General features: G+C 42.7%; 1 protein-coding gene across 8 annotated transcripts in view; it reads left to right on the plus strand.

Annotated features, from left to right (window-relative positions):
* FOXN3 (forkhead box N3) overlaps positions 1–7,515 on the plus strand; it is a 212,171-nt gene extending 204,656 nt beyond the window's left edge. For all 8 annotated transcript variants that reach the window (XM_039551731.1, XM_039551732.1, XM_019282005.3 and 5 more), the window contains one exon: positions 77–7,515. In XM_039551731.1, coding sequence (XP_039407665.1) covers positions 77–626 — 550 coding nt within the window. In that variant the 3' untranslated portion in view covers positions 627–7,515. The remainder of the gene's footprint in view (positions 1–76) is intronic.
* The last annotated feature ends 13,683 nt before the right edge of the window (positions 7,516–21,198 follow it).

Genomic DNA, 21,198 nt, shown 5'->3' on the forward strand with positions numbered 1-21,198 from the left:
GGCTTTATCATCTTTTGCTTTGAAGCAAGATCATATCTCTGTGGCTTCTAAGACTCCTTGGATTTTTTTTCTACAGGAATGGAATAACAAACTGCCGGATGCGGACGGAAAGTGAACAGTCCTGTGGCTCTCCAGTTGTTAGCGGTGACCCAAAGGAGGATCACAACTACAGCAGTGCCAAATCTTCCAACCACAGGAGCACATCACCTGCTAGTGACTCCGTTTCCTCTTCCTCTGCTGACGACCAGTATGAATTTGCAGCTAAAGGTAGCCAAGACAGCAGTGAAGGAAGTGAAGTTAGCTTCCAGAGCCACGAGAGCCATAGTGAAACAGAAGAGGAGGACAAAAAGCAAAGTCGGAAGGAGACCAAGGATTCTTTAGCTGACAGTGGATATGCATCCCAGCACAAGAAAAGGCAACATTTAATGAAGGCAAAAAAAGTACCAAGTGACACACTGCCTCTTAAAAAGAGACGTACAGAAAAGCCCCCTGAGAGTGACGATGAGGAGATGAAAGAAGCAGCAGGATCACTCCTGCATTTAGCAGGAATTCGATCCTGTTTGAACAACATCACCAATCGGACGGCAAAGGGGCAGAAAGAGCAAAAGGAAACCACAAAAAATTAGAACAAATCAATGATTTGTTTGAACTTACAAAGTTTTGTTTCAGCACGTCAGGTGAATTCTAATGATTTGTGGCAATATCAGAAATTTTTTCCTTTTTTGTTTTTCTTCTATTTCTTTTTGTTTTGTTTCTTTGGGGTTTTTTTCCTTTTTTTTGACCCTTAAGATTTTTATTTTTAAAGGAGATCGAAGCCATAGAACTCATACTGACACTCAGCTAATTTACAAAAGCTTTTCATTTTTGAAGACAAAAAGTTAACAAAAAAAGAAAGCCAAAATCGCCATTGCTTTCTCCAGCTTGTCAAAAATGCATGGTTGAATACGCAGTGATATCAACATTAATGTGATGGGAGTAAAATTGGGCACTTGGAAATCCCTCTTATAGCAGAAGAGCTGTGCATAATTTAGTATTCATTCAGGCCTGGCCCTTAAGAATTTTTTTTATGGCCTTACAATTGGGTTAGAAGTGAATGTGAATAAAGAGATTTGTGGGAAAGAGGAGGCGCGTACTTCTCAACCAAGAACCATCTAGTGGCACTTGGATATGTTGTGCCATACAAGTCTTTGGACAGCCACTGGTGGCAACTGTGCAAGCAGCAATGCACTTCTAGTGTGTCACGTATTCTATGTGGCTCATAATGTGAAGACTGATAACTCTTAAGTTTGAGGAAATTTAAACTATGTATGCAATGGGTTTCAGTGAAATAATGAAATGGGAGGGGGGTCACTGTTAGTAGCATCGTTAACCATTGAACTCTGTCTTCTATATTAAATTGAAAGAATGTTCAAAAAGCCATAAGCCTGAAGATTGGCACTGCGTGCAAAAAGTAATAGTAATAGGGAAAAACAAACTATGTCTTCTAAACTGCCTGAGTGAAAAGCAATCAAGTCTAAGAAATTACAGTAGATACAATGTACATCAGAATCTTTCTCTGTGGATCACATCCTTGATCTAACTGGGGAAACAAAGCTACAAAACCTGCCATTAGTAGTATTCTGTATTTAAAAATAGAAGGAAAGCATACTGGTGAACAGTAAAATTCAGAAGTTCAACAAAAGAGCTCCTACACTGCCCTCAGAAATGAGTATGCAGTGACCATCAGTCAGGATTCATCTGTGCAAAAATACAACAAATTTCCAGATTCAACCAGCATAGCCAGCAGAAGAAATTTGATCCACATTGCATGGATTCTTTAGGGAACGGGGGAAAACAAAAAAGCAAACGATTTTTTTTATTCAAAGATGACAAAGTTCTTGTAAGGTAAATAATGTATTTAGCATGAAGCATGAATTATTTTCATATAAATATAGAAAATAGAGAAAAAGGCTATGCCTCTAATTTTTAAGCCCTTAGGCTTAGAGTTTGTTTTTGGGGTTGTTTTTTTTTATTTTGTTTTTGTTTTTGTTTTGGTTCTTTTTTGTTGTTGTTGGGGTTTTTTTGAAGCAGGTGTTTAAGGTTTAACCTTCTTCAGGGACAAACACTGACTGTTGGGGAACTTACTCTGCAATATTAAAAAATAAAATCTTCATGCTCTGGTAGGGCTTGGATGGTTGAATTATACTGCCTTGTCTGCACATTCAGCCCCCCTCTCCCTACTTCTGTTTAAAAAAAGAAAAAAAAAGAAAAAAGTAAAAGTGTGTCCTTTCTTCGTCTGTACATGTGTAACATGACGCAATAATCTGAGGGCAAATTTAGTAGTGAGTGTGTATGACAGAATCAAGAGAATAATGGGAGGTTAATTGAGGAAAACTCTCTGATTTGATTCAGGAATAAGTAGACAAGAAAATAGCTTTGCTAATTTGCCATGAAAAAATGAAGTTAGTTAAGAGCCTTATGGAGGTGTCCGGATAAAAACCAGTGTTACAGAGAGTGTAATTCAGGTACAGTGCTACTCTCCTGGTAAGGATAACTATGAGACTGAAAATCACTACAGCAGAGAGAAGCTGTGAAATAAACAGAACAGTCTCTCTCACCTGGATTCTTGCATTTGGCATGAAAAATTCTACACTTAGAATATTCTAGAGGCAAAAAGAAAATCCCAAGAATCAACCACTTAAGAGAACAAAGTGGTTGGTTTCTTAAAGAGTATAGGTTTAGATTTATCACTAACAGCTGTTTCAGGCAGCAGTTTCACCAAGATGGATCTAGTTTATGAAGAGTGAGTTTAAAAAGGGTTTGACTTCCTACTCAGTGCAGTGAGCTAGAAGTTATATTTGGAGATGCCTGTGATGTGTGTGTTCAGTTAGGAGGTGGAAGGACTGGAGGGCAGGCTGGTCTGGACCTGGTTCTGTGCTCCACAAGCATTTTGTAAAGAACAGGGCAGCACGGCAAAAGAGTGCTTCTCCTCCCATCTCAGCCAGCATGTCCTGGGATCTAGGAGCTGCCTGACAGCTGCCAGAGCTCAGCACAACTGCCAGCTTTGGAAATAAGGAAGGAGAGAGCCGTGGATAGTGCAAGAAACAGCCTTGTTCCTCTCAAGTTTGCAGAGGCCGATGCATGCAGGGTTTATTCCCAGCATTAGTTAAGTCAGGAGTACATAGATACTAACTTTTGTTGACTGCCTGCAGCCCTTGAGATAATGTTGGGGAAAACAGGAAGGACCAGTCCCTTGGCCAAGTAGCACAGAGATGAATGAGCCATAACGTTTCCCTTGTCAGACTGGGATCATCAGCTTCTTCCCAGGTCCATGCTCTCTACAGCCAAAGTCTACAGGCAGTGAACCACACAACCCTGTACAAGAGAACTTGTTCTTCATCTTCTACAGACTTTTGGGAGAGTCATTTGAAATAGAAAATACTACAGTATCACTTTGCCACCACCTTTGCTCATTAACGCATAGTTGTCTCAGTTCAGGAGTGGCTTAATACTATCAAAAAACAGCACTGAAGAATCGAGTGGCAGAAAATACAAGCCATGGCTCAGCATCTCTGTCCTCCAGGGAAAGCTACGTGTTTGTGTGCCAGTGGCCAGATTTCTGTCCACAACACTAATTCCAGAGCAACTTCTCTGATTGCAGTGTGTCAGTGCAAATGAGATCAGTATCTGCTGAACAACAAGTACCATTCATTAATGTGGACTCTTGGTGGCTAAATATATAATTACCACTAGTATTACTCATCTTAGAAAACAGTCATTTTGCATAAATATCTAATTAGGCAAGTTATCTTTATACAGATATATATATAGATATATATATATAACACCTATCTTAAGACTTCAACAACTCCTCTATATACTTGCTGGTAAACCTAAAATGTTGGCAAGCATCTATTTTCATGTAAAATTTGTTTCTCCTAGTCTGATCTGCTAGGAAGGTATTCTTTGGTAGGATTTTACGAAGTTATGTTCAGGAACCAGCAGTTTAGGCTGCCATCAATGGATTATTTCTGGTGTTTAAAAACAACTTGTCCTTATTGATGCTTACTCTGACTGTTGATGAGAACTACATAATTTGGATTTTATAAAATATTTAGGAGTCACCTTTTAAACCATATTTGTGCCTGGCTGACAGTGGCAACTTTGTCAGAACTGGTTCTACTCCATCAGAGAAGTTCTCTCTTTTTTTTGTAAGAACTGAAATTGATTTGTTTTCCAAGAAATACAATGTCGGCTTTTAATGGAGTTGTCTTTACTTCAAGTGAATGATGTCAAAACGGAGTGGTAATTGCACTGTATTACAAACTCTCTCACTTGCCAGATATGAGGTGGTGTGGTTTTGCTTGTTGGCTTTCCTTTTAAGCCATTTTGGGGTGAGAAGTTGTCAAATCTCTAACTTTCCATTCTTCTCACTCTATCAGTATTGCCAAATTAATGTTTCTCCAAGACAGGTGGGGGCTAGGTCAGCAAGTATTCAGTGGCAAGTTTCACATAGGCATGAATTGTAAGGGTTGCTGGACTTCATGGCGGGTTCCTTTGGAATATGCCTTTTGCAGCAAGAAGCTCTTGCAGGCCAGAGCTAATGCCATAAGCAGATTTCACCGGCGTCTCCAGGGAGGTGAAATCTGCTGATCATGCTTGCATTCTGCAAGCAGCTGGATGTCCTACTGCATTTTGGTGCAGATTCTCCTTGCGTTTAAAAATGCAAGCACAGGTCCTGAACAGCTTAAATGTATCACCCCATAGCTGTTTCTGAAAGCAGTCTGCTGCTGATCTTCTCCTGGCAAAACTGGCAGTAGTTCTACAAAGATCACAGGGCTTTCCAGCTGAAAAGCCAATGTGGGAGCGAGGAGGTGTGCCCTGTAGGACTAGAGAACTGTCCTGAGACTCTTCTCTCCAGCAATTAAGTTGAGGTTCATATTCTGGTTCCTCTCATACCTTAACAGGAGAAGGGAATCCCAGAGGAGATACACTCGCTGCCAGTGTTCAGCTGAATTACTGTCTACCTGTGGAAAAGATACAGAAAAAAGCTGGAGGCTGCATTCTTCACTGGAGTGAGGTAGAGATACATCAACATATTTTAGCAGAGAATGAAATCCTAAATTGTACGCCAAATGGCACCACAGATAAAATTACCAAAACAACACTTTGTCCTGGTTTCTTGGTAGTGGTAACTTACTTTCACTGAGATTTTAGCTCCGATCCCAATCCATATAAAGAAGTAGATGACAGAATCATAAAATATGCTGAGTTGGAAAGGACCCATCTGACTCCTGGCCCTGCACAGGACACCCCAAGAATCACACCATTTGCCTGAGAGTGCACAATCTGAGGTTTTCTGGAACTTGAAGGTGTCTGGTCTCCTTTGCAGTCAGTGGAGCTATAGACACCCAAGTGCTCCTGGAAGCCTTTACAGTTTCACTACTACTATTATTATTGTTATTACAATTTTTGTCTTAATCTGACCCTAGGCATTTTTGAAAACATTACTCTCCTGTGCTCCAAGATCAAAATAAAACTACTGATAGAATGCATTTCCAATGCAATTTACTTCACTTCATGGAGAATGCAAACCCAGCTCCTTTGGGCACATCACTACTGCCTGAATAGCTCATTGGCATATTTTATAGGAAATATTTTGAAACATTTTCTTGACTTTGCCACCAAAAGAGCATTCGAACCATGTGTCCTCCTGATGGTAACAGAGTATCAGTGTTGACCGTCTGACCAGTTAAGTTTTAGTAGTGTTCTTCACAGCCCTCCAGTAATATATCAAACACTGTTATGCACATAATGCAGCACTGTGATCTAATTTAAATAATACTTTTTTATTATTTATACTACTCTATGTAATATACATCAACACTTTGCTATATAACCTAAGTGATAACCCTCTTCTTAGTTACCTGCCAAACTCTGAATTTCTGTTTGGTTTATATTGCAATTAGCACAGTTACCAAGTTGTAATAATGTCTCTTTTCCTTTGAAATGGGATGTGTAAGTCAAACTATACATTTTGTGTGTTTCTGTTTTGAGATGAAGTTTATAAGGATTTACACACAACATTCGGTGTTCTGTATAAATCTGCATACATTTGTAAATTCATCTGTTAATCCCCTTTTATTTAGAAAGTTTTAATTGATGGTGGTTTATTAGGGGTTTTTATTTTTGCATTTTTATTTTTAGTACTGGTTATTCTTGAATTAAGCAGAGACTTGTCAGCTGGGTTGCTTTATCTTTGATCATGTACATGACCTTATAATTCTTCCACAGTTCAGCAAACAAGTACTAGCTTCACTGACCAAAAAAAAAGTCTCGACCTAATGTGTCTATGGTGCTGTATTTTGCTGGTATACATTTAAAACCAGAAGTGATTTAAAGGTCACTTTTGAGTTATTCTAATAAGTAGCCTTTCCTGGTTTGGGGAGTTTGGGTTTTGTTTTAGCATTGAAAACAAGGTATATTTATCTGAAGCTATGTAATGGTTTTTCTACTGTATCACATTTCCTTTTGCAAAGAGGGGAATATTGACGTGATGTAACATCCTTTCACAGTCAGTGGAAGGGGGTTTTGTTTCACTTTTTTAGTTTCAGTGGATTTCGTTAGGCTTTGGATCAGGCCAGCAGTTACAGGAGCTCATCATCTGAGGGTTTAAGGGATAAATGACAGCTTGTGCTGGCCTTCAGTGCTAGAAGGGATTTTACCGAATACTAAAACTACATGCTGGACTCTGGAATGGCTGACAATCTAGAAATGGGAATCTTTTTCATTTGTTTACTCTGGCCTGAAATCCTAAGACCTTCTTTTTTTTTGTTTGGATGACATTGAACTTGAGTACATTTTTAAGTTACTAGAGCATTGTACATTTTCGGAGTATGTGTGTGAGACAGCAATTGAAAGTCATACCTGTATCTGATAACCAGTTCCATGCCTGCATCATTCACACTCACTACTTAAAACTGCCATGATGTAAAATGTTGGGGGGAATGATTTGTGTGTGTATGAAAAGCATTATGAACTTGTACATTTTTTTATACTCTGATCTGTAATTTCTGAAGTATTTTGTTTTACAGAAAAAGTGATAAAGCAATCAAAAGACCAAGAGATTTAGTATCAATGCTTTAGGGTCACAGGACCTTAACTGGCCAATAAGTTAATTTAGTACAGTGATAAGCCAATTTTTTTTCCTGTACTTGGTGTCTGAAACTGCCAATTTCATCAATATTAAAATACGAACTGTGATGGGGAATGAACAGTGATGTTAAGTTGTATTTGTGTTTACCTAAATGAGCAGTCCGAAGGCAAGTGCAATCAGCTGATCTTTAGGAAATATGAAATGGTTGATTTAGAGGCATACTTGCATTTTACATTTTCTTGATGTGTAATCATATTGCCAAAGACAAACTATTTCATCAATTATTATTGTAAATAACACTTTCCCAAAACCTACCATAAAGTTTCTGTGATGTATTGTCTTCCAGTTGCAATAAAAATTACTGAGTTGCATCAATTGAAGAAGTGTATTTCTCTGAATATTGGTTTCAGAATATGCCCACATAGTAAGATGGAACAACGGTGGTTGTTTTGGTTTGGGGTTTTTTAACAAATTAATTCCTTCATTATTAAGTAGTTCTGGCCCTTGTGGGATGTTGCCTGTATCTTCACTGCTGTAGATACCAGCTCATGTTAACTTCCTGTCATGTGCAAATGGCTAGACAAATTAAACTACGTTAAGTTAGGGTCTGATCTTCCTTTCTCATCAGTTTTGCAGCCCAGAAACAAAGCTGAATTCATTGGGAATTGTTGGGGTATTTTTTGGGGTTTTTTTTTTAGTTAGCAACAATCAGAAGAGATCCAGTAATAAAATGTCTAATGGCATATATATAACATCCTGAAAAACATAGCTTTGTAATCTGTGCATCAATCCTCCCACCTAAGTCTAGAGCTGAAGAAAACAGTGCAAAAGGATTCTCTTCAGAGAATGAGTAATAGGGGGTATAAAAAATTGTAATGGTCTCATAGCTTTCTCCAGTTAAACTGAATAGTAAAGCCTTATAAATCACACCATTCCTCAGACCCTGTCTTTTGAAAGTGTTCTGTTAACAGCTCTAAATATCTGTAGGTTAACTTTGAAAAGGATTGAGAAGAAAGAAAGTTGCCCAGTTCTTCCATCGAACTTTCTCACAGCTGGTTTGAAACGCTGCTGAAGCAGAGGAGTGTGGTTTCTCAGCCATGTAATGAGAATGTATGGCTGCTGAAGCTGGCACTCTGCTGACCTTAGAGTGTCCCCCTCTCTTGTCTTGATGCCGTCCAGAGTGGTTGGTACAGGAGACTACTGCACTAGGCTTCTGAGGGACAAGATCTATGTAAACAGGTCCTGGGAGAAAGTGGGGCAGAAGAAGCAAATGTCTGAGACATACGCAAAAGAGCATAAAAGTGCCCAGGCTCAATATCTGTCCAGGCAATTGCTACTTCCATGTATTGCCTGGAAAAGTTTGTTTGTAACCTATCTTTGGTGCCCACTGCTGCTGCAATTGAACAAGGAGAGAACACACTTGGCCAAGGAGATGAGATGAGAGTAGACTGATGAGAAGGCAAAACCACTTAACTGTGCTCTGAACCGTTTCCTCTAATGGATCCCCCCTCCCATCTGCCGCCCGTTAGGCAAGGATCACACAGCAGTCAGTGGATGGACCCGCAGTGATGTGTGTAGAGGAGCAGGGAGACCCTGCAGTCTCCACAGAACATGTACAAGCCAGTGAGCTTGCCAAGAGGCTGGTCATAGGCTTGTTTCAGCGTAGGGCATTGCAGAAGGGTCTTAAGCCATTTAGCTCAGGCATTCTATCAGAGCTGCTCTGAATGCCAGCTGTGCTGCTGACTTCAACTGCAATTTACCTGGTATGGGCAAAACAGTTCAAGTGGTGAGTTTTACTTCATTGCCAATTAATACATGGTTCTGATCATTCATTTAGGTATTTAGAAAGGTGATAGACAACCAAACACTATATAAACACCTGTCCTACCTCCTCTCCAGACTCAACACCCTTATTTGCACCATGGATTGTGCTTGATTTGCCAAAATGCCTCTGGCAAGCCCCTGTGCAGCATGGGCAGGTGAGGTGATTTATGTACCAGCTCTTCCTGCTGCCCTTTCTTCAGGGGAGTCCCTGCTCCAGCATGCGCTGCCTGCAGCCACTCCAGGAATTCCTGCCCTGGCGTGGGTTCCTCAGGGGCACACAGATCCCTTTCTGATCTCACGTGGGTCTCCTGCAGACCTCCGTGTGCCAGTTCCTTTGTAAAATACATCTGAGGAGGATCACTCCCCACCCCTCTGACTGCCTACAGCAGTGGCACCCAGTGGCTTGGTCTCTCCTTTTTGTTGACCTTGGTTCAGCCCTCGGTGGGCTGAAACCAGCTGTGACCCACTCCTGGCCAGCTGCCACCCCTGTGCTGAAAGCTCATCTCCCCTGGTCACTGCAGCACCTCGGTCCCTCAGCACCTCAGCCATGGTGGTGTTCAGCCTGCTCAGGGCCTGCCCTGGCCCCGAGGAACATACAGGGGCAGGTGCCAGGGCTGCACTCTGGGAGTGCCCTCGGGGGCTGCATGGGCAGAAGAAGAGCACCAGCACACCCCCGTGGCTGAGGCGCCCACCCTGGGTATGGGCACCCGGCTGCCTCTGTCCTCCCAGCCCTCACATGTCTTCCCTTTAGCAGTCCATAGGCAGAATGGGATGGCAGGGCTCCTGCCCCTCCTCACCACGTAGAAATAGAGGGGGTTGTGTAAGTGTGTAACATGGGGCATATGAGGCCTATGAGCTTTACACTGCAAATTTGGGCTACAGAAGTCCAAACAGCCCAGGCAGCACAGGCCGGCTGCTTTCCACTGAGACTGTGGATCTAACGCATGGCCCCATCCAGAGACATCCCTGCATTCTCGCTGAAGTTCAGCAGCTGCGTGGCCAGCAGTGTGAGCCCCAGGGACACAAATAAACAAGAAGACCAAGCCCAGGGCACTCGAGGGAAACATGGGCCCCCAGGCTCACCTGCCTTGCTTGCAAGGGCAGGTGCTTCATGGGTGTCTTGCACAAAATGGTTACACACAAAATGCCCACATTCGTGTGGCCTCCATGTCAAATTCCTGTCTTCACACAACAGCATCTGGTACTATAGACTCCCTTGTGAAGAGGTGGCATTAGCCCCTTCTGTTGGCAGAATGCACACTGACTGGGGATGTTGCCTAGAAAGAAAAAAAGAGAATGTAAATAATGACAAAAGGCTTTGTTCTCTGTGCTCCAGATCCTGTTATGCCAGGAAATGAAGTAACAATTGATTCTGTGATGTCTGCTTCTTAAAGAAATATTATAAAAGAATAAACCTTCAGCTTTAACACAGTGCAATGCTTCGAGTGGACACATTCAATCCATGTAAGATAATTAAAGGGTTTTTAAACTTCATCATAAAGTAGAGATGATTAACAATAGTGAGAAACTTTATGGATAACACTCTACAGCAAACATCTGTCAGACTTAATAACAAGCATACACTCTGCTTTTCATCTTATACTGTTTGACATAATTTTTATTGGCTATAAATCTGCAGGGTTTGTTTATATTTCTATTTGCATTAGGATTGGTTGCCACTTTATATTTGATCAGCAGAGCTGCTATTCGCTGTGGTGTAAGGACTCAAATAATGATTGTGTATATATAGCAAACTGAGCATTACAGTGCAGGAGACTGTAAACAAAATTTCAAAATCTCTGCTTATCATCACAAGCAATGTTCTCTCCAGGTCTTTAATGACAATCAATTTCAAGAGGCTTTTCCCAAATAACTGTCATTGAAAACAACAGCATATTTTTTGTTAGCTTGGTCCTGAAATGCAGCATCTTCCTGCTGCTGAGATACAACTTCTCCTTATCTGTCTGTTTTCAATCAGTTAGACAATACACAAAGGTAACCCACATTTTACTTTTCCTGCTTTTTTTAATGAGCGGTAGTACATCAACAAATAGGAGGAAAACAGTCCTGGTAGGTGCACCATAGAAGGCAAAAGCTGTGCATCGGGGACACCCTGTAAAATGGCTACGTGTTGTGGGATGATGCAGCAGATCCCTCCTGAGCTGACATTTCCGTATGTACAAACCCAGTCTTAAAAAATAAATGGCTTCTTGGCAAAATATGATAGAAAAAGTAGGATGAGTTAGAATGACAATGAAAAGGTTGATGACGTGGCTGCTTTACCCTTAATTAGGGCAGGCAGAGCAACCTTTTAAAATAGTACAGTCTCCTCTCCTTCCTTTGCAGCTTTGTTTTTTCATCTCTAAAACACGAATCAGTCTGTGATGCAGGGACCTGGTTTTAATCATCGTCTTACATAATCTCTGCAATCATAGTAAAGAGCAGTGCTGTTCAGTGATTTTAAAAATAGCTTTATTCAGCTATCAGCCTACTAATTAATACACTTGCTTATTCCAACCTAGTTCATTCACCATCTCAGTTACAGAAGCCACACTACCTGGAGTGTAATCAAATACAACTGGCTTTGCCTGTTACACCACTGTAATAAGCAGATCATCCATCAGGAGAGCCACAGCTCCTGCTCCTTGTGGTCAGTGCCTGCTGTCTGCTCCTGGCATGGCAGTGAGGAGCCATGCTGCAGTGAGATCTAGTGCCATGCCAAAACAAATGGATTTGGGGAATATTGCCTACAAGGCTGCAAACAGCATTCAGTCAGCCATTTTGGGCTTTGCAAGCAAGGTAGGGGGAAAGGGAAAAAAAGGCAAAGGAAAGAAAAGCTCCTTTTCTCTGCTGAGAAGGAAGAGATGACAGCATGGGAGGTTCCTGGTGCTACCTGAGGCATAAAGGAGCTGCACGTAGGGAAAGGACTGGGGAGAATCCCTCTGATAAGCAAGTGCTCAGCATCTGATGTAGGAAGTCAATGTGGTTTTGTCTCTGTTAGCACTTTTTCTTTTATGAGGTGCTTCTCCCTCAGCACCTTTTAAAGTGTTTTACCCACTGTAGAGCATTGTGGCTGCCTGTTCTGTGCCACAGCTCCTGCTGTCCCAGCACCGTGTCTGCTCCTCACCATGTGCCCAACCGCCCCGTGTGACTTCTGCGCCCAGGTACCAAGCTTAAATGACACTAAAAAACTGCCTGGAGGGCTTTACGGAACCTCAGGCTAAAGGCCATTACCTCTGTGGGCTGGATGGAGGACTTGAATGACCTGGGAGAGACTTAGCAACCGGGTACCAGGTACCATATTAGCATATACCTCTCCTGCTGAAAAGTCATGTTTCTGTCCTCCTTTCTTCTTCCTCACTATCCTGCTTTGCTTCCTTTTGGGCAATCCTAGGTACTGGCAGACTGGCTGCTCTAAACAAAAAATCTGGGTACTAAGGACCTTTCACCTTTTTTGTTATCTCTGTTTTAAAAACAGCTATTTGCAAACAGATTCCACTGACTTAACCCAGCACCATCTGAAGCAGCTCTCACCTTACACAGGTGTTGCGTTTGCTCTCATAAACTAGAGAGTAAACAAATGTGAGATCAGGGTGCTGCTGAGATTCGGTGAACTAGAAGCCTAATTGTTTGGGCATTTAGTACTCCCACGCTGACAGGAGCTGTTTGCTTGCCCTGCTGCTTTACCACTCCCTTCCAATGAGGCTGCAGTAAAATTAATAGTCTGTGACAATGTATCTTACTGGAAGCAAATCAGTCACCTCCATTGCTCTGGTAATATCATCTCCACAGACAGTGGTGTTTGCAGTGGCCGGAGGGACCGCATGGGGACCCCGCTCTGTAGGACGAGTCACTGCTGAGGACGCGCAGCTGGGCATGGCCAGCGAGCCAGGAGCAGCCAGGTGGTGTAGCCTGCTTTGGGTGGCCTGTGTGAGGGCTAAGTACCAGTGGCCACAAAAAAAGGATTAATTATTTTCAAAAGCTGGGAGATTTTTTATAATTTTTTTTTAAAAAACAATTCATCTTGAAACAGCCAAGCAATAACTTGTGCCTGGCTATGTTTGCAAGGTAGAATTATAATACTTTCTTGTTCAGGGACAGAAGAAAAGATTATTTGGCAGACATAGCTTGTATCCCTTCAAGTGTCTCCAGTTGTTTATTCACGCAGACTGTAAATGCCACTAAAATACATGAGAGCTTGCTATGAGGACAACTGTCTGATGTGCATATAAATAAAAAGACAAACATGTTTCATTTTCTACAGAAGACATGTTACTTTAACATACAGATTTTGAGGCAAAATGAGAAGCTTGAAAGTGGCTGCCGAAGGAAAGGGTGGGTTGCCAGAAGGATTAGCCCCTTAGAAGTTTTGCTTACTGAGGCATGGCCAGGGTTTGCCAGAGAAGACTTAGCCCATTCCTAATGTTGAGGTTAGGGTTAGGAGGGAGACAAAGCCTGGAGCCTCAGCCCAACTCAGGCTGCCAAAGGGAAGGGGTTTGTTGCCAAGACAGAAATTTTTCTTGCGAGCAAGCATCAGAATTTTGGGGCAAAGGCTCCGTCCACCCCTGCATAGGGAGTTGAACAGAGCTGGAGCTGCAGCATGAGCAGGGATGCAAAGGGGCTGCCAGGGGACAGGATAATAAGCTGAGAGGGTCTTGCACTGACAACTTTTTTACATGGGCCAGTGTGTTTTGTTTGCATCTCCTTACCAGTCAATCCTACCAGATTGCTGGGTTTCATCTCCTCAGTCTGCTGCTGATGTATGAACTCATGAAAAGGACCCCATTCCCAATCCCTAAATTATCCAAGACATCTCACCGCCTGTCTGTCTTTCAATTTGAACTTTCAAACTGCACATTCTTGTCTCATTCTCTGACTGTCACAAAAGCAAATACTGTGTGAATTTATTGTAAAAAATCATTCATTTAAAAAATACGCAGCTCATCTGACTGAGTCTTAGTCATCTCTGGCAATAGAGGCTTTTGTTTTCTCCTGTACTGGAACTCTGTAACCCAGAGTCCAGATGTGGAAGTTAGTTGCACGTCAGAGAAGTGTGGGGAGATGGTGCTGGTGAGGAAAACCTTCAGCCTCTCAGAGATAATGCCACTCAAGCTGTGGGGAGGACAAAAGACTGCTTGGTGGGACCCCTGGCTGTGGGTACCCAAGGTGGTTGGTGCCAAATGAACGTCAGCACATCCCAGCTGTGCAGTGGTGGATACTTCAGGGCAAAATCCTTTTCAAACATAAAGGTCTTCTGGCACACTCATTTCGTTCTCTTTGTGGCCTTTCTGGCATAGGAAGTGTTTATTTCCATGACATGAGCAAACACCAGCTCCAAACTGAGGTTCTTGCTGAAATAAAAATGCAAATGTTTGTCTTGCACAATCAGATTAATGTCAGGGCACCTTAATGGGCCTGACCAGCCTCATCTGGGGTCTCCACCTACACACCTGCCTGTGGACTCAGGAGCCCCAGCTCAACTGAGCCCTGGGCTGTCAATCTGTGTCTGAGTGACGCTACAGCAGTATCATTCTCTAGCTCAGCCAGAGCTGTGCCTGTTCCTGCCCAAGGATCTGTTGATCCAGACCCTGACCAGCAGACTGACTTCCCAGCTTGACCACAGACCTGCCTCGTCACTGGGGACCTGTGCAGCAATCACTGTGCTGTGTCCAGCCCTGGTTACCTCACTGAACTTGACTCTGATCTACTGATTGGCTTCCCAGAAAGATTTTGGAGCTGCCTTATAACCACAGTGTTGCCTTATAAGATCTGAATTCTTGGTAGAATCTACAGGTTTGCCTTGCTCACCTTGCTCAGGTACTGTGGGGCTGGGCGCTGGCTGGAGAGGTCCCTGACTCGTGGGGAGCAGATTGCCTTCATGGCACTGAGTTGGGACCAGGCTTTCTTAGCAAGCTACAGGACTTGCAGATGGGGCATGCTGTGCTCTGAAGGTAGCACACAATTTGCTTGTCTGATCTGTTCAGTAGGCTGGAAAATATAAGTAATTCATTTAAATTGCTACTGAAAAAAAGTTGCCTAAATGTCTAATCAAGTCCAATTAGAAATCTAAATGGATTATGTTTTCCATCAGGATCCAAGCAGCCTGTTCCCACTCCCCAGTGCTGGTGTGGAAGCTGTGGTTTGGCACCCCGTAGCCTTGGAGGTGTGTAACCAATTTGGGAGGTAAAGCAAGAGGAAGCAGAACTGAACCTGTGCTCCCCCCATTACCTGTTTTACCTGTTCAATATTCATATTCTCAGGTGAGAAAGAAAAAAGCATGAGCCGATTGTATTTTTGGCATTTCTCAACTACGACCTACTGGTCAGGCTTAAGTTTTCTTAATTTTAGTACAAATAATTGTCATTTTGTCAATATTGGCCCACAGGTACAATGCTGGTAATCTTGCTGGAGATATTGCCATCCAGGTAACCAGACTGTCAGTCATGGTCCCATTGGAGACTGCAGCACAAATTAAAGTGACCAAAGAGCAGGGCTGGTCCTTTAATAATGCATGGCTGCAGGTATGTCCATTTACATTTGGTCATTTTTTACAATTTTAAACTAATAGAAGATTCAGTTACTTCTTTTCCATGCCTGTAATTTTCTTGTCAGTTCCCTGCTTCCCTTTTCTTTACACAGGCTATTCTGTACCACGGTGGCACATAATCTTTGCAGGCGCTCACAAACACATGGCAATGATTTTGCCCCTCTCACCCCATGCATGTTTTCTCATTTTGCTCTAATGAAGCGTCTTCTGGGTGGGGTCCTGCAGATCCCATTAAATATGCTTCTGTATCAACACTGCTCCTAAGCAAAATATATTGATTGGTGAAGCTTTGGACCTACTTTAATCAAGTAATCTAAACAGGGCTTAAGCTTCAAAACCCTGGTGATGCTCCTAGCTTCAAAGCTTTTACTTACACTGAATTAATTTATCCTGGATGTTCTAATGCTCTCAGCAACCCTATAGATTATAATGTTAGAGGTTGCAATCATGGTTCTGATAATATTCCCTAAGCTTGAACTGTATTGATCATAATGTAAAGTCAGAAGCGGGAGTGGGGAACACAAGGAGAAAACCAAAAGATTTTATTTGAAGCAGGGGTGAATGTGTTCACCCCTCTAAGCAGGCTGCTGGGAAGGAGGTGTTAACAGCCCCAGAAGGTTTATTCTTTGGGGTCTTTTGATGGAAGATACATTCTGATATGGACTGAGGGTCAAGTGCTCATTTCCAGACTCCTTCTTGCATTATATTGTAGGTGTATCATGTCATAAATATAATTTGTAGTCAAAGGGAAGGTTAGTTTGGATTTCACATGTTGAACATCAGTACAAGTTACAGTATTAGTCTCAGCTATACCATGGTGAAAGGGAATAATGTTCTTCCCAATCCAAGCAAGAGCTAGAAACCATGATGTGCAGCTATCTGATGCTGAATTATGTGCACTAATGACACAATGGATGTGTGCTGAAGGCCTGATAGTGTTAGGTTAACAGGTGCCTCAGTGATCTTAGGGGTCTTTTCCAACCTAAATGATCCTGTGATGCTAAGAACCTTCTCATCTTTACGAATCAACATGTTCATATTTGTAAGAACCAGCAGGGCTCTTCCATGCATCCTAGTGATGCACTGAACACCACAGGGAAGGGTCTAACCTGGTGTGTGCTGCAGTCTAAAGATGCCATTAAATTGGATTGGGTTTGCCTGGCATTAGTGAGACATGAAATGTGTTTAAACAAAACGTAGCTGCACCCACTCCAGTGTTGATGCAGGGTCCCTCTGGGTGGCAGGCGTATAAGCCAGTGGCATCCAGCAGTTCTATTGGAAACACACAGGGCTGGCATCCTGTGCTCCTGTTGCCCATGGCAGAGGCCTGGTATGGTCTCTGGATAGCTCCACCCTGGCAGAGCCCTGCCTGATGAGGTCTGCAGAGAGGCTTGGCCACAGGGCAGAGTTATTGCCTGTCAGTGGAGGGTGGCAGAAAGCCCTCTCTAGGCAACTCCCAGAATTTCTTCAGAGGCCAGGCCCTGGCTCCTGCCTGTTTTCCAGAGATTATCTTGAAAACAGCATATTGGTGAACAAATTAAAATATTATTTAAAGCAACGATAACTTCTATGTTTTCATTAGGTAGTCAGGTAAAGGCTCATACTATTTTGAATAAAGACTATCTCCTGCTTTATGAATCTCAAAGACTATGAAGCGATTTCACACAGAGAGCTCTGATTACTACAGTAATAATTTCTTCTACCACCCTTTCAAACACTTATTAATAGAAAAATATCAGTTCAAACTGTCTTCACATCACACAGAAAATATCAGTGTTCACAGTGTGAACTTCAAAATCGTATCTGATTAGTTAATGTCAACAATTATTAGTGTACTGTCAATTCAAATTTCTACTGTCCTCCATTGATCTCAGTCTCCATATACCGTGCAGTGCACATCACTTAAAAAGTAACTTTCCTCACTGGCTAGGGATGACTTTCTGTCCTGCTGTCAACTGGTAGTAAGCAAAACAGGAAAATTTGGCATATTTTCCTGTGCATATTTCCTTGTGACAGGCTCCTCCCTTGCTGCTCAGCACCAGTGGGACAGCATCTTTAAGGATACAGAAAGTCATTCAAGAGGGGAGCTGGGAAGTGATAGCAAGGAGAGCCACTTGGTTTAGTTTCTTCTTCTCTCTTTTCATAAACCTTTAGGCACACACAGATGGCACTTTTCTATTTTTATCATGACAGCGATGACTGGTGCCTCCTATGAGAAAAGACACAAAAAAAAAAAGAAGCTAAAAGGTCAGTTGTAGTCTAGGTAGGATGGTGCTGCACTGATAGTGCTGCACCTGGTGTTTGGAAGGCATCAGAGCTTCTATACTATTTCTTTCTTTTAGTCTGCTAGTGTCAGGAATGATATTCCTCCAAGGGGAAAGGTAAGGCAGCCTCTGGCGCTTTGGCATTCCTTCTCTCAGTCCTAATTAAGCCTGAATGCTATTTACAATACTATTTAAATTCTAATTGACTGTATTGTGACCAACCTAAGCTTGCTCGGTTTTGCACCTAGGTTCCAGAATGGGTTGAATTACTTCATGGCCACTGTTTTCTGAACAGGGTTAATATGGAATGTAGCTGCCAAAGCCATGAATGAGTGGAAGGGAGGGACTGACTTTTAGCTCTGCAAAATCCACCTCTCAGGTTCACAGGTACTGGAGAAGCCCAAGGAGCCTCAGTCCAGCTGATTAGCTTTGCTTAAGGTAATACAACCTTAGTCTTGAGTAAATGTGGATTCCTTGCACCTGTATCCGAATTTATGGTATGGCTTATTTCTATTTTATTTCCAAAACCCTCAGAAACTCTATATACAGAGTAGACATATGGACTCCTCATTTCTCTCCCCCTGTTCGTGCCTGCCTCCCCCCTCAGCAGTAATCCCTTTCTTTGCTGCACGCAGTAGAAAATGAGTGCGCCTGTACCTCCTGTGCGCTGCTGCCAGGCCATTTTACGTAAGCATCTTCTCTGCTCCCCGTGGCAGGACAGCGTGTCCTGCTGGAGCCAGTTGTTGTCTTTAATCTCTGAACGTAAACACACAGATTACATTCCATTCTGTCACCAGTGTGCACTGGGTAACAGGCATGCTGTCATGTCTGTGCTGCCTTCCCTGGGCTGTGCTACTGGCACCAGATCACTTGCCATCAATGATGTATAGGCTGGGATAAGTCTTCCTTGCCCCCTCTTCCCAGGGCTTTGACACATCAGACTGCTCCATTCAACCCTCTACGGGAAGCTTTAGCATCATCCTCCTACTCATTCAGGGACATGGGGACATCACAATAGACGAGCTGGGCTCTCTGTGGCTTTGGTCTCTCCTTTGCCCTTAGAATTTTCCAGTGTTTGACCTTCATGGTAGCTCCCCCACAGTTACCAAAGGGTGGAGAAGAGGTTTAAAATGGAACCCAGCTGTCACTGAAGTACTGCCTGGTCTGACTGCTCCAAACAGCTTAATGACAAAGAAACCAAAATGCCAGAAATGTCTCTCTTGGGCAATTCCTTCCCCCACCCTTGTTCTTCCACTAGCAGAGCTGTTTTTAAGACAAGAGGTAGAACTATGTAGCTTGAGATTAGTCAACAGCTGGACTCCATGCAATGTTTTCACTGCTAGGGGTAGGTGTGGGAGGGGCAGGTATGTACCCACACAGACATAGGTGGGGGAATACAAGCTACAACCTGCTGAGTTGCCAAATGTTCCACTTGCCTGTATCTATCGTGCTGTGGCTGCAAACTCAAAGATGGAGTTACAGCAAGATCTCAATATGGGGCAGGTCAAGGGAGTGTGGTTACAGCAGAGGGGATGGATTATCATGGTGATCAAATTGGATCTGCATGTGACTCCTCACTGCTGGAGAGCTGCAGGCAACGTGAACTTTTTAAGTGTAGGGGCTCCCTTCTACCTGATGCCTGAGGCTTCCAACTCTCACCATGTTTGTCTGAGACTCACACCTTGCACAACCATTGAAACCCTTGCTGCAGGTTTCTGGACTGGGGGATTAGCAGCTGCTTGCACAGGCCCTTTTTACCTGATGGTCATGGTGTCATCAAGTATCCTAATATTGCAGAGGGAATGGGAATTTCTTGGGAAGTTGCAAAGTTTTCCAATTAAGTTCTCTCATTTTGTATTCATGTGCCACTTGCAAGCAGAGGGTGGCAAGGGTGGGGAGAAACACCATGGTTCATTCAGTTATTAAATTAATAAATATAGGGAAAGGGTGGACAAAATGGACTGATTCCCTCAGTGTCTCATCATTTGACCTGTATCTATGCCAGGAAGCAAAGACTGGGAATACTGTACTTCAGCTGTGCCGGCCACTCTGAACAAAACGAATTTAGAGGGCTCTAATTTGGGAATTCAGGCAACTTCTCAAGCTCATGCTGAAGCATGGGCAATCAAAATACTGCTGCAAGGAACAAACCCACAAATGGGACTTGATGCCCAGCTCTCCCATCATCATTGCGCAAGACTGGAAAATTGGTTGGCTTTCTGCATGATGGGATCCAACAGTCTGCTTTACTAAGTACCAAAGCAAATCTCTAACACAGATTTACTGCTGTGAACAGGCTTACCAAAGTTGAGGAGGTTGACATAATGGGCAGCTTACAACCAGTTAGCTGCATTTATTGTGTGGGATCTATTTTACTGTATTGCTAATTTATGTTGGTCACACCAGATAAAATTTGCTCATAACCAAAGCCCAAGCAACAGAGCAGGCTACATCCCAAGCTGTGTACTAAACTGCTGTTTGCTTTCTTTCCAAGTCTTTGTCTTTCTCTCATTTTCTCTCTCTCTCATTCCTTTTTTCCTTTCTTCATGCAGAGAAGAGAAATGACTGCTAACGAATTGCAAGCATGGGGTATGGAAAGATCAGTTAATATGGCCTGAGTATTCAGTAAAACAAATACATTAAAGTGATCAAGCAATAAATGAAAATAGACCCAAAGAGCAGGTTCCACTGAGAAAACATGTGAGAATGTAAATTAATGTGACTTGATGAAACTTGAAATGTCATAACACAGCAGGGCATATAACACATCAGAGGAAATGTGAAAATTATACTTTTTCCTGAAATCACAGTTTTCAAAAATAAGTGGCTTTTAAATTCTTCTAAAAATATAATAAAGGAATTAGTGTCAAGAAAAAGGTTATTGTTGTTTATCAGACTGCAGGCTCATGGTGGCTTTTCACAAATATCCTCTTTTATTTCTCTGACTCTACAGTGGGAAAAGAAAAATCTGAAAGTCTTTCTACTTGTCTGGTTCCCTCTTCTTAACTTTGCACAAGGGATTTTTTTAAGTTGTTTGGAGTAAGTTAATAAATTGCATGACTAGCCCATGTGTTGGGAAAGTCTTTCCTCTCTTTCCATCATAAGAGATTTTACATTTTTCTGCTGGTCTTGATGTTGGAATGTGGTCCTTACTGGGATCTGAAAAATTAATTAGGAGGGAAAGGATTCCTCCCCTGTACAGCACCACAGAGCCAGGAGGTTGTACAAGAACAAGTCCCTTTTCTTCTGGCACAGAGTGGATTTGTGTAGGAAGAACACTGAGATTGCAGGTCTGCAGAGCAAAACCAGTTGCCACATGGCACAGAATTGTTCATTTCCTCCTCTGACTGCAGTGACCTTGTGTGGAAAAGGCAGCCTTGGCCTCTTTCTCCAGCACTGGGTGCTCCATGGGAAGACTGTGCACTGGA

The sequence above is a fragment of the Corvus cornix genome, chromosome 5 (assembly GCF_000738735.6).
Source record: "Corvus cornix cornix isolate S_Up_H32 chromosome 5, ASM73873v5, whole genome shotgun sequence".
Lineage (NCBI taxonomy): Eukaryota > Metazoa > Chordata > Aves > Passeriformes > Corvidae > Corvus > Corvus cornix.